Here is a 13,355-nt window from a genome sequence, read left to right as displayed (position 1 = left end):
TTTTGTTCAACTGTGATTTGTGATGTTGAAGACTCATTTGGAATTACAGGCTTGCAATTATGGATTTTTTTAATATTAGTCCGCTGTTTTTCCATTTACATTATCTAAATTATATGAATCCTTTTTCAGAGAAATTCAGCAAGCACCAAAACTTCGGAGTGAGAAATAATTACTATTGATTATGTAAACCAACCATCCCTCATCTAGAGCACAGCACAAGCCACACCTGGAGCTGGCAGCATGAATGACACCTGTCACTGTTGGTTTGTGAGTGATAACACTGTCTAAACAGAGCTGTTAAAGCTGGGATAGGATTATTTTGCCAGTCCTGCAAGATATTTTGTTACCAAGGACTTCTTCACACTTAATAAAAAAGTAGAGCAGGCAATTAATTAAATCTATTCAAACTTATAACCTTCTACATATTAACTTAAGTTACCAGCACTACTTGAGCATTCAAAACCTGAAAGGACTAATACGATATGAGAAAAACGGGTAACTTCCATTACTGATTTGATGCCTGTCAGATCTACAGCGCTTTGGTCTGCTATACCATCCAACTGAGCATCCGTGAGTGTGAAATCAACTGGGAGTGCAAATGCCTATCCATTTAAATCCTAAATCCATGCCTCTGCCTACCTCAGCTAAATACCCAGGCTCCAGGAGGTTGAGGAGAGCTGAAAACACAGTGAAGAATAGGAACATAAGACAATTAGTGACAGCTAGTCCATAACTTGGGAGCCTTATAGTTACAGACAATGCCAAGTAGCTTTCAGATACTCAAAAGTTAGAGTAGAATCCAGAGTTTGAGAAAAAAAGCAGTGCAGAAGGTAAAAAGGCACTTAAAAAGTTCAGCACGAACAGAAAGAGTGGAATGAGACATTCTCAGGGTATGGATATATCCTAAATCCTAATGCCTGGGATAGAAGTACCCACAACTTCTCAGAGCTGTGGGTAATGCCCTCATCCCACTGGAGACGCTGTACAGCACTTTCTTGAGGTGGTGATTCTCTCCTTCTGCACAGAACTGAAGAAGCTTATTCTCACTTTTAAGGCATGATGGAGATGGTGCTGCTTTGTTTACAAAGGTATCTTCAAAAGGGTCTTTTTAACCTGTCTCTGCCACAGCGTCATTGAAAATAGGGATTTTTTTTTGCTAAGCTATTCCTACATCTAAACTTAGTAAAGAGAGAATCCACCAGGCAGCCTCTAAGAGACTTTATATTTCCATTGCCAGTTGGGCTTCTCTTTAAAAATATAGATTACAGCATTTGCAAACATAGTTGACTGCTGCCATGCACAATTTCTGTCCAACTACAGGCAACATACTGATAACTGTACAAGTCTGGAACAAGCATGGCACTAATATGTAGAACAAAACTCACTGTCACCTCAACCAATAAAAAAAATATTTACATTTTGTTGCCTTTTTTACTGCTTCTGGAAGTGTTGTACCAAGTATGGATAGACAGAACAGGGTGAGAGGAAGCTGCAGGTACAGAAGTGCTGCAGTAGGTTTTGCTTCCTCTTACCATGAAAATTCTTTGTGCCCTGCATCATCAATTCACATAATTTCTTGATAACTTTACCAAATCTCCATATTCTTGTTGATACAGAAATATGTGCACAGCTTGTACATGACAATGACCAAACATAACTACAATTTTTAATCCTAATTCTTTATGTACAGTGTCAGGTGCATTTCTGGATGACGCAACATGTTAGTTGGCATATACAAGCGTAAACAGGGTTGTCCTTGACCAGCTATTTGAAGATTAAGCTACAAGTCACTTCACCTACAGAAGTTGCTTCAAATTTTAAAATTTTTTCATATTAAGCAGGGAAAAGAAAATAACCACCTGAGGACCACCTTTCAACCTAAAAGGTAAAAAAAAGAACCATGTGATAAGGGAACTATGGAAAACTTTTTTTAAAAAGCAAACAAAAGAGCATCTTCAAAATTGTGGAAATAATTTCGTGCCACACCTAATTTTATGTCCATTGACATGAACAGGATTTGCATCAAGGATTCACTGCATTTCAGTTTCATGTTTTGCATTGCAAAAACCTCGCTGGAGCAGTGTCTGAGATTGTTCGAGGATTCTGAGAGAAGCTGTGTATCTGGATTTTGGCAAGCAGCTGCAGTGGCCCTTACAGAGCCTGCACCTCTTTGCTTCAGGAGAATGGTTGTACTTTTCAATTCTCCTCCCTCTGTGTCTGCTGGGGATGCAATCCACCTTGAAAGGACACCAACTTGAGCTACAAAGTGTTATCTCCCTTCTCTTACACTTTCAAATCTGGTGAAAAATATGAAGACAGGCTGAGAGAGTTGGGGTTGTTCAGCCTGGAGAAGGCTGCGGGGAGACCTTATAGCAGCCTTCCAGTACCTGAAGGGGGCCTACAGGAAAGTGGGAGAGGGGCTTTTTACAAGGGCAAGTAGTGACAGGATGAGGGGGAACGGTTTTAAACTGGAAGAGGGTAGATTTAGATTAGATATTAGGAAGAAATTCTTTGCTGTGAGGGTGGTGAGACGCTGGAACAGGTTACCCAGAGAAGCTGTGGATGCCCCCTCCCTGGGAGTGTTTAAGGCCAGGCTGGATGAGGCTTTGAGCAACCTAGTCTAGAGGAAAGGCATCCCTGCCTATGGCAGGGGGGTTGGAACTAGATGATTTTTAAGGTCCCTTCCAACCCAAACCATTCTATGATTCTATGAATCCTACGTAATGGTTCAGGGCAACTAGCACCAGCCCTCAAACTTATAATCATTATCTAGGATGAGTTGCTAGAAGCAGCAGATACCACATCACTATACATACTCCTTGCAAAGAACATACTGCCATAGGCTGTTTGAAGATGAAACGCAGCAACATACCTTGAGCATGGTAGAGTATAGGAAACAACTACCGAAGCTGAGCTTGTGACTTTGTTGTTTCAATAAATTGTCCTTGAGAAATATAAAAAAAAGAGCTCAAGAAAAAGAAGTAGTATTTACTAAACAGAGAAAGTGTAGAGGGCCATCACAAATTATTAAAAGGCAAATACATGTTGTTGTTCAAATAACTTCTCAAATAAGCTCCACACATTCTAAAGGGAATAAGATTTTGTTTATTAAGAATTACTCTGTCATTGATCTCACTTCCTTCACTTGTATTTAGCTAATATTGTTTTGCGTGGGATTTGTGCCAATGACCAAAAAACCCTACATGAAATTAGTCTTACAGTTAAAAATATGTTGCATTTAAAAGACTGAAAAATTAATTGGCTAATGTTTACGGTAACGATGTAGTTTGTTGGTTTGTCTGATGTCATTTTGCGTTCAGATTTTTTTAAAGGTTCAAAACTTCCTATAGTATTTGTACATTCTTGAGATAACACCTAATTTTTCTTATGTTGCAAATATGCTGTTGTACTTAGCATAGACACCCTGCTTAATAAAAGTCTGTTTTTTCTGTTCCCTCCAAATCGATATAAAATCAACAAAAAGACTTTCTTCTGGTCTTATGGTGTATGACGAAGCTTCCTTCTGTCACGGCACTGCCACACGTTTCATCTTTACCTTTGCCCAGCTGCACCGGCATGCTTTCAGACTTCATCATCCTCTGCTGCTGCGCCTGGTGGTGGTGCTGGTGGTGGTGGTGGTGCTGGGGGGCTTCCACTGCGCTTCTGATGGGCATTGCAGGGGGAGGACAGCCGCTCCCACCAGGAGGAGCACCCACAGCCCCGCCTGAAGCCATAGCCGGAGCAATGAGCTTTCGGCCAAAATTCAGTAAGCTGTTGGAGACTTTGTTAATGTTCAGTGGGGCAGCCTTAGCACTGGCGCTGCAAAAAACAAGAGGAGAAATCATCACATCCTTGCCAATGGTTTGGACAGACACAGCAATGCATACAAGTGTTCTCCAAAAACGAGGGGAAAAGCATCCAAGAGCATTACAAAGAGGGTGTTTTACCACAGTCTCACTAGAATATACACAGGACCCACAGGGACTGCATGTGGTGCGAGTTTTTCCCAACCACTAGTGGACAAATTTTTTTGGCCCCGTCTTCCTGAAAAATGCAGACTCGCCTCAAACAAAGCAACCAATTTTCTTAATTTGCCTTTTTAAATGAAAAAAATGAAAACACGACAAAAAGCAATCCAGACTCTAAAGCATTGAAAATTTCATAAAACTGTTTTTTTTTGAGCTTCTTATTCAAAGACTGCTATACTTCTGCTATATAAAATTCTCTTAAATGTTTAAAATAACTCAAACCCAAACATTTCTTTCAACAAGCAAAACTAACACTAGACTGTGTTTTTAGGTTGGCAGAGTTCGTATCTCTTGCTTTTACTTCACCTTCTGCCCAGCCCAGCCATTTCAAGCCAAGTGCTTTTTCACGGGAATCCTGATTTCAAGTGATTTTGGCTGAAGAATGGCTTCAGGATATAACACATATAATGGATCATGATCCTTATCATTGTTACTTTTTATTTTTAACTACAGTGGCTATTTAATTCACTTCAGTTATATGCAACATTAAGAATGAGGAAATTGTCAAACCATTTAATCTGTCTAAAATAAAGAGGCAAAGCAGCTTCTAATTCCCAGTAGAAGTGTTCCCATAACCCAGGGATCAGCAAAGCCATTCCTGTTTGTTCATGCAATATTTTTCTGTTTTATACAATTAATGCTTGAAATACCCTTCACAGAAATATATCACAATCACAGAGACCTTTCTGCTCCGAGGTTTTATTTTACTGATCTGTACTTCAGTGATTGATATAAATAGCTGTCTTTAAAAAATTTGAAGAAATACATATAACTAAAAACAATACAATCATTGTACTGGGGAAAAATAGTTTTGCAATGTTTTGGGGAAGTTTAACTAAAAATAAATTACAAATGAATTAATATGGGTGACTTGTAACTTGCGCAGGCACCTGGAAAAGTAATTTTGATTTTGCTTTTCATATAATTTCCCTATTTGTCTCCAGATATGTGTTTTTTTAGAATACACAATATAAACGCGTGCACACATATAGAACACATCCAGAAAATAACAGCAGCTGAGTTGTTTAGACTCAGAATAGATACAGTTAAAATGAGAGAAAGCAGAAGAAAGTATGTGAGCCTGCACACTCATGAGATATAGCCCCAAGCTGTATGGGGCCCTTCTGTCATGTACTGGTGATGAAGAAAGGCAGCAGGAAGCATTTTTTAGGAGGAATAGCAGTGCAGAGACTGGGACAAAGTGCTCCTTCCCAGTTTATGGAAGCTGGAAAGGAATGATTGCTGAATAACGATTACAGGATGTTTCTGTGCTTCCCCATTTTGCTGATTGCTGCCAATATTACAAAAAGTCCTTCTGTAGCCACCTGAGAATGACTGACAAAGTCACTACAAAGGGAGCATCTTCAGAACTATAAAATACTCTTGCAGGAGTCCCAAGTGGTATCAAAAGCAAACTGAATAGGTCCTAATGATTTTAAAGAGGAGGACATGGTAAAATGTTTATTACTATTAAATTTTACTCTGCTACTACCTAGCAGATTCAGTTATTAATCAGTTTCCTAAGGTATTGCAGAGACACTTAAGGAAAAAAAGGGGATTTTGTTGTATTCCATCACATGTATGTGGCATCAGAAGAGTCAGCACAGGGCTTTTTGTTTAATGTCTTCTCCATTCCGGAAAGAAAATGAAGATTGCAGCTTTGAAGGTGGATGAAGAAATGCCAAATGCTGACTTAGCAGATATCAATCAGTTATGAACAGTTTGCAATTAATCTAATTGCATCACTGATTTCGGGGGTCATACCAGTAATAATTTGGTTGAGATTCAGAATCCAGACTTTAGTATATTCGGCATATTTTTTCCCTCTGTCTACTGAAACTCATCACCAAGATTGCGGTGGGATATATCACTCACTCACCTGAAACATCACCTTAGAAAGAAGATAATGGCTTGCACATTGAGCCCTAGGTTTGTGTTGTCTCTAGGTCTAGAGCCTTGACAATCAGTAAAAAAACCCTTGACTTCGCACAAAAAATGATATTTACTGGAAGTAAATCTTTTTTCTGACAGTCTACCCAAGCAACAAAGCCACTGGATGCTTTGAGCTAACTGCATCATTGGAATCATGATGGTCCACACATGCAGGAGACAAAGCTTATACAGAGGCTTGTGTATTTGTGTCCACTAGCTTCTTTCTTTCTTGTTTCTTTCTTTTCAGCTATATTTGCTTAATAAAATGGATCAGTTTTCCTTCTACACTGTTTAATTTGCTGCTTTGACATATATGTAAATCAGGAGAAGTTAGTTTATTTGCATTTTTCAGATGGTTGGAGTGAGACTTTTTGAGAAACTTCACTTTACAGGAACAATAAACACTAAAAAAATCTTATTTAAGCTGTTACGTCCCATTGAAAAAATGCTTTCAACAATAGTGTGAAATAATGTTTTACAATTAATTGAGAATTAGAAAGGATAGTTATCGCAGCTCCTAATGCCTATGTGTGATTTGGCTCTGCTATGAATTGACACTGCTAATGATCAGCTCAGAACATGTACACATACGTGAAAAATAAATAATGATGCTATCTAAAGTTCTTGTCAAGAGGCGTGTGGGAATCTGGCCCTTCCTTTTTAGCATTGTCTCAGAAATCGTAAACCACGTGCTCGGGCGACATCTTATGGCGGCTGCCTGGAATGCCTGAGCCTGGCAACGTAAGATGGCGCAATAAGCTAGGCGCCCGCCCTCCACCCTCCTCCGGATGCGTGTCTCCGGTGACAGCCTGGCAAGGGGCCAATCCTACGGCGCAGGAACCGGACATGTCCCGCCTTCGGACCTGTGATTGGTGCGAACTGTTGACTGACGGCTCCCAGTCACATGACTCTGCCGAAAAACTCTATAAAAGAGGCTGGATCACTTCAACACGTGGGACCCTCACCGCCATCTTCCAAGTAGGAAGCGGGACGCCGCTGGATCTCAGGGTGGTGAATATTTTCTTTTTCTTTCTCTTTCAACTGTTTTCTCTGTTTCTTTCTTTCTTTTATCTCTCTCTCTTTCTTTTCCTTGAATATTGAGTTGCCTCAGTGTTGGACCTAATAAAGTCAGAGCCAAGTTTGTTGATACCGTGCCTCGGTTGTGCTTTGTCTGAACTCAAGGATCACGAATCTTTAATATTTCGGGTCAGGATTTTTTGGGGGTGCTTTACCTGCAGGCAGGTTAAGCATACCGGGTGTTCGCATTGAACCAGGCACGCCGCACGTGGGTTGCACTGGAATTATTTATATTTTTGGCGGGCCCTGCGCGCGGGCTGTCTGCATTGAACCAGGCACGCCGCACGTGGGCTGCACTGGAATTACTAATTAGGCGGGTCTCTCTCTCTCTCTCTCTCTCTCTCGGGGAGCAGGGGACGGGGATTGTCTGCATTTTATTTCTAGATTTGCTCCTTTTTTTGACTAATTAGGCGGGTCTCTCTCTCTCTCTCCTTCTCTCTCTCTCGGGGGGGGGCGGACGGGGGGGCTGTCTGCATTTTATTTCTAGATTTGCTTTAGAGGCGGACCTTAACTCCGGAACCCGACATTTATAAATTGGCGTAGTCGGCAGGATCCTTGAGTTTTCGGAAGGTATCAATAACCTAGAGAGAATGGGTGCAATTCTGAGTGCATTTGATGTAACGCAAGAGCAGGAGTTGGAGGACTCGGCACAGACGCCCCAGGCAAAAGAGCTTTTGGTGCGGTTGTTGCAAGATCGGTTGGTAACTTTAGAGGAAAGAAACTGTGAATTGGAGGAAAGGGTTAAAACTCTGCAGGATGAAGTAGAGAATGAGCGGGAGAACGTAAGGTGTTTGCAGGAGGCTTTTGTGGAGAACTTACGTGCTTGTGACTGCAGAGGGCGACGGAGTCGTGCACAGGCAGCTGATGCAGCCCCGTCCCCTGGTGATGATCACAAAGGGGATGGTTTGTACCGCAAGGGGGAACCAGAGGAAGCGGGGACACGATGTGATTTACCGCAGGGTCCTACGCAACCCCTTCGACCGCTGGTTAAGGTCGAATATGCTTATGAGGATAGTGAGGACCATAATCCTAAAATGGTTACTAAGGAGGTGCCGTACACAGCAACTGAATTGGCTAAGTTGAAAAGGGATTTTTCACGCAGTCCAAAGGAGTCTGAGACAGAGTATGTGTGGAGAGTGTCGTTGACTGGTGGTGATCAGATTCTGTTGAGTGAAAGAGAAGCTGAGGGATATTGGGGACCTGGAGTGTTTTTGACTACTGGTGATAATAGAGCCCCTTGGTCTCTCACTCAGCGAGCAGCTTATTGGGCTGGAGGTTTGAATCCCTTGGAGAGGGGAGATCCTCTTGCGCTTACAGGCTCGGTGGACCAGCTTGTGGAGAATGTGCACAAGGCGGCTTGTTTGCAAATGATGTATGATCGGGAATTGAAGCTTAGGCAGGAATCCCCAATGATGATACCGGTAGATCCTGAGAGGATGACTCCCCTGGTTAGAGGTTTGCCTGATTCATTGAAACCCTTAGGAATTCAATTGCAAGGTACTATCAGAAATACCCCTCAGAGTGCACGGGTGACAGCTGCTTTAACCAGAGCTGTAACCCCGGATCGCTGTATCCCAGGACAAAAAGTGTGGACATGGAGGGAAGTAGCTCAAGAATTGATTAACTATGGGTGGAAATATGGTCCAGTGAAATCAGGACCTAAAAATGTGAGGCGTATGGAGGCAAAGTGTCCTCTAGCGAGGCCCTCTCGCCCAAACCTGATAAATTTAAAGAAAGATACTATATCTCACAGGAAAGCATTGTGGTTGATAGGAAAACATAAGGGAATACCCCTGAAGTGTATGAATGGGCTTAATACAGAACAGTTGGAGAAAATGGTACTAGGGTGGTCAGAGAGAGGCACGAAAGTAATTACCACTGATGAGGGATGGGTGATTAAACCACCAGAAAAACCACCAGCTAGTGTCCCTGGGGGAAGGTGCGAAATTCCCTCTGCCCCACCTTGGGTGGAGCAGGAGGTAGTTTTTAAATCTTCCCCCAGAAGGGAGGAAAACTAGTTCCTTCGCCCGTCTCCCATGAGCGGATGGGCGAAGGGTGGATGCACATTAGACAGCTCACCCTCACCCCTCGAGGTGATTTGATTTCATATTGTGTGGTGGGACCTAAACAAATACCTATTCCTTTTGTAGTGGACACTGGTGCTCAAATCTCTGCTATACAGGAGGATGATGCCCATCGATGTGGACTAAAACCTTCAAAAAAATCCCTGATGGTGTCAGATGCATTCGGGAATGTTAAGGCACAGACGTTAGTGCGAACCTCTCTCAGACTCCCTGGGGAAGACACACCGATTACTGTAGAAATGGTAATGGGAGAATTCCCTTCAAATCTATTGGGAATGGATGTCTTAAAGGGCCGTAAGTGGACAGACAATAAGGGAGGTAACTGGATATTTGGAGTTGCCAAACTAAATTTGAGACTCCTGATTCCAGCCCCTCCCCTTCCCCCATCTACAGTGACTAATGTGAAACCATATTCTCTACCCCTGGGAGCCAGAGAGGGCATAGCCCTTGTTTTGACAGAATTGCGGGAACAAGGAATTATAGTTCCCACGCACTCGCCTTACAACTCTCCAGTATGGCCAGTGCGAAAACCAAATGGGAAATGGCGACTGACGATTGATTATCGTCGATTGAATGCCAATACAGGACCCCTAACTGCTGCTGTGCCTAACATTCCTGAACTCATTAGTACCATTCAGGAGCAAGCCCACCCTATTTTGGCAACTATTGATGTTAAAGATATGTTTTTCATGGTTCCTCTCCAAGCAGAGGATCAGGCTCGCTTTGCCTTCACTTGGGAAGGACAGCAATATACATTTACAAGGTTACCTCAAGGGTTTAAACACTCCCCAACTCTGGCACACCATGCCCTGGCCAGGGAGTTGGAACAAATCCCTCTGGAAGAGAATGTCAAAACTTATCAATACATTGATGATGTGCTAATAGGGGGAGACCAAATTGAATCTGTGGGCAGGATGCAATCAGCAATTATCGCACACCTGGAAGGGTTGGGATTGCAAGTCCCACCTGAAAAGGTTCAATTGCCTGCAAATGAAGTTAAATTTCTGGGAATCTGGTGGAAAGGAGGAACCATGTGCATTCCAGATGATACTCTGCTAGCCTTAGACCAGGTAAAATTACCTACCTCAAAACGAGAACTGCAGCAAGCACTAGGAACTTTGGTATTTTGGCGAAAACATATCCCTTATTTTTCCATAATAGCTAGGCCGTTGCATAATTTGTTACGGAAAGGTGTCTCTTGGGAGTGGACCCCTGTCCATGAGGAAGCTTTACAACTACTGATATTTGAGGCTTCTAGTCACCAAGCCTTAGGTCCAATTCATCCTACCGATCCCATCCAAATTGAATGGGGGTTTGCTGAATCTGGACTATCACTTCACTTCTGGCAAAAGGGACCAGAGGGACCCCCGAGACCTGTTGGCTTTTATTCTCGTAGTTTTAAAGACGCAGAGAAACGTTATACAGTATGGGAAAAGGGATTATTTGTGGTAAGCTTAGCGCTACGAGAGGCCGAGCGCACCATTCGCCAGCAACCAATCATTCTCAGAGGCCCCTTTAAGGTAATAAAACCAATTTTAGCAGGGACCCCACCCCCTGACGGGGTGGCACAACGAGCATCTGTGCGGAAATGGTATGCACAAATTGAACATTATTGTGGTATCTTTAATGTAACAGAAGGCACACCTAAAAAATTAGCTATACAGGAGGAATTCTTTCCAAGTCGTGAGAATAACCTCCCACCTCCTGTCATACAAGTAGCGCCTCCTTTTTCCAAACAATTACTGAATGCCTGGTTTACTGATGCCTCAGCCAAACGTGAGGGAAAAGTGTGGAAATATCGGGCCGCTGCCTTACAAGCCCAGACTGATGAGAAAATCATAAGAGAAGGTGAAGGTAGTGCACAAGTGGGTGAATTAATTGCCGTTTGGAGTGTTTTCCAACATGAGGCTCAATCTTCTTCTCCTGTCTACATCTACACTGGCTCTCTCACTGTCTCCAAGGAGTGCACCGAGTGGCTTCCTTTCTGGGAGAAAAATGGGTGGGAAGTCAACCGGATACCGGTATGGCAAAAGGAAAAGTGGCAGGACATTTTAAGAATTGCCAAACGAGGGAATTTTGCCATAGCCTGGGTGGCCTCTCATCAGGGCGGTGATGGTCTGGCTGGTCGATGGAATGGTGGAGCAGGTGAATTGTCTCGTCCAGCTCCCTTACAAAATGAACCAGTAATAGAAAATTGGGAGAGATTATTGGAGTGGCTGCATATCAGACGAGGACATATGGGAGCCAAGGATCTTTACTGTAAGGCTCAGGCTCGGGGCTGGCCTGTCGCTGGGGAAAGCATAACCCAAGCCTTAAAAGAATGGTTTTGCTCACTCCCAAGACCCCAGCTTATTCCACCAGACAATGGTTAACCAAAACCTCACCCGGTCCTTTCACTAATAGGACCGAGAAGTTTCTTTTTCTGTTCCTTTGCAGGTCGGAAGATAGAAGTTCAGAGAAGCAGAAGAAGAAAGAAACATTTAATGGAAGTTTTGATTGAATGTATAGTTTTAAATTGTATAGCCTTAATAATTTTTGCTATGTGCCTTTATCACTATTGACAAATTGTTTTGGGCAGTTGTATGTTGTCTTGTCTATACTGTTCAAAGCCTACTCGGCGAGAACCTTGCTTCCTTGTTCTCAGGTTTAACATGGGGAAAATGAGTTCTTGTTGTTGGGAAAATTGGTTACTCAAGCTTTTAAGCTTATTAATTGCTGGGTGTGTGGCGGACCATTTGGTCTGAAAGTTGATTGTGGATCTCCATTTCTCTTGCTCATGAGTGGATTGTGAAAAGAATCACCCTCATCTTGGCCTATGCAACACCCTGCTCCTGGTCACTATTGTATTAGTTACACCCAAAAGGGAGGGTGCTACAATCAGTCCCTGGTGGGAGAAGATTTTCTGGTCCCCCACTGATTACACTCACTTTGGGGAAATATTAGGTACAAATTGTGTTTGGAAACAATGAGCAGGAGCATGGTAATGCAAATGGGGATGGAATTAAATTAATTGCATTAACTGTGGTGTGACAGGGAACCCCTTTGGCCTGGGAACCATCTGAGTCAAAGGACTACCGCCCTGCCAGATCATGGCCAAGTCCTTTGCAAATGGGATGCGAACCCTGAAAGGTCATTATTGGTTTTGCGGGCACCATGCATTCAAAATACTACCAAAAAAAATTGGGCTGGGGTATGGTATATTGGGATGATATGCTCCATACTTCTAAAAATTGGCAGCTAAGAATTGGGAATCAAATTATATGATCCCCAACGAATTATTGAGTATTATGGACCCGCAACCTGAAACACCAATGAACCAATCAGCGGTGCTCGAGAGCCAATCAAGATTGGCTGGTTCTCGATTACCTGCTAACAGAAGAAGGAGTTTGTGCCAAAGTTAAATGACTGTAATTGTTTCCTGAAAATTGATGATAATGGAAATGTGTTTACACTGTATAACTTTTTCTCATTTTGTTTACATGTTATAGTTGCACTATAACTTTATCAAAAGCTATTTATCATTATTGATGATATTGTTGTTGTTAGACTTCTGTAAAGAAGAAGAGGTGACTCATTCTGTTTATTAGAATGATACCAATCACAAGTCATTGGACTTATCTTTATCTCCTTGTATGCTTTACTCTTCCCTTGTCTTTCTTCAAAACCTATTATCTTTTTCTATCCTTACCTTTCTACATTTCCTTGTCTCTTCCCTTTTCCTTCTTTTAACCTGTTATCTTTTTCTGTCCTAACTTTTCTACACCCCCTGGAATCGAACTTTTCTACACCCCCTGGCATCGAACTACTGACTATATGTTGATGATTTCTGAGCCACGGGGTGGTGTGGGAATCTGGCCCTTCCTTTTTAGCATTGTCTCAGAAATCGTAAACCACGTGCTCGGGCGACATCTTATGGCGGCTGCCTGGAATGCCTGAGCCTGGCAACGTAAGATGGCGCAATAAGCTAGGCGCCCGCCCTCCACCCTCCTCCGGATGCGTGTCTCCGGTGACAGCCTGGCAAGGGGCCAATCCTACGGCGCAGGAACCGGACATGTCCCGCCTTCGGACCTGTGATTGGTGCGAACTGTTGACTGACGGCTCCCAGTCACATGACTCTGCCGAAAAACTCTATAAAAGAGGCTGGATCACTTCAACACGTGGGACCCTCACCGCCATCTTCCAAGTAGGAAGCGGGACGCCGCTGGATCTCAGGGTGGTGAATATTTTCTTTTTC

The 13,355-nt window shown here is 42.8% G+C and overlaps 1 protein-coding gene across 1 annotated transcript in view; it reads right to left on the bottom strand.

Annotated features, from left to right (window-relative positions):
• TBC1D5 (TBC1 domain family member 5) overlaps positions 1 to 13,355 on the bottom strand; it is a 350,320-nt gene that overhangs the window by 59,893 nt on the left and 277,072 nt on the right. Inside the window, exon 18 of the mRNA XM_068404675.1 lies at positions 3,557 to 3,819. Coding sequence (XP_068260776.1) covers positions 3,557 to 3,819 — 263 coding nt within the window. The remainder of the gene's footprint in view (positions 1 to 3,556; positions 3,820 to 13,355) is intronic.

The sequence above is a fragment of the Nyctibius grandis genome, chromosome 7 (genome assembly GCF_013368605.1).
Source record: "Nyctibius grandis isolate bNycGra1 chromosome 7, bNycGra1.pri, whole genome shotgun sequence".
Lineage (NCBI taxonomy): Eukaryota > Metazoa > Chordata > Aves > Nyctibiiformes > Nyctibiidae > Nyctibius > Nyctibius grandis.
The sequence above is the reverse complement of the archived record's forward strand: the minus strand, read 5'-3'. Positions and strand labels throughout refer to the sequence as shown.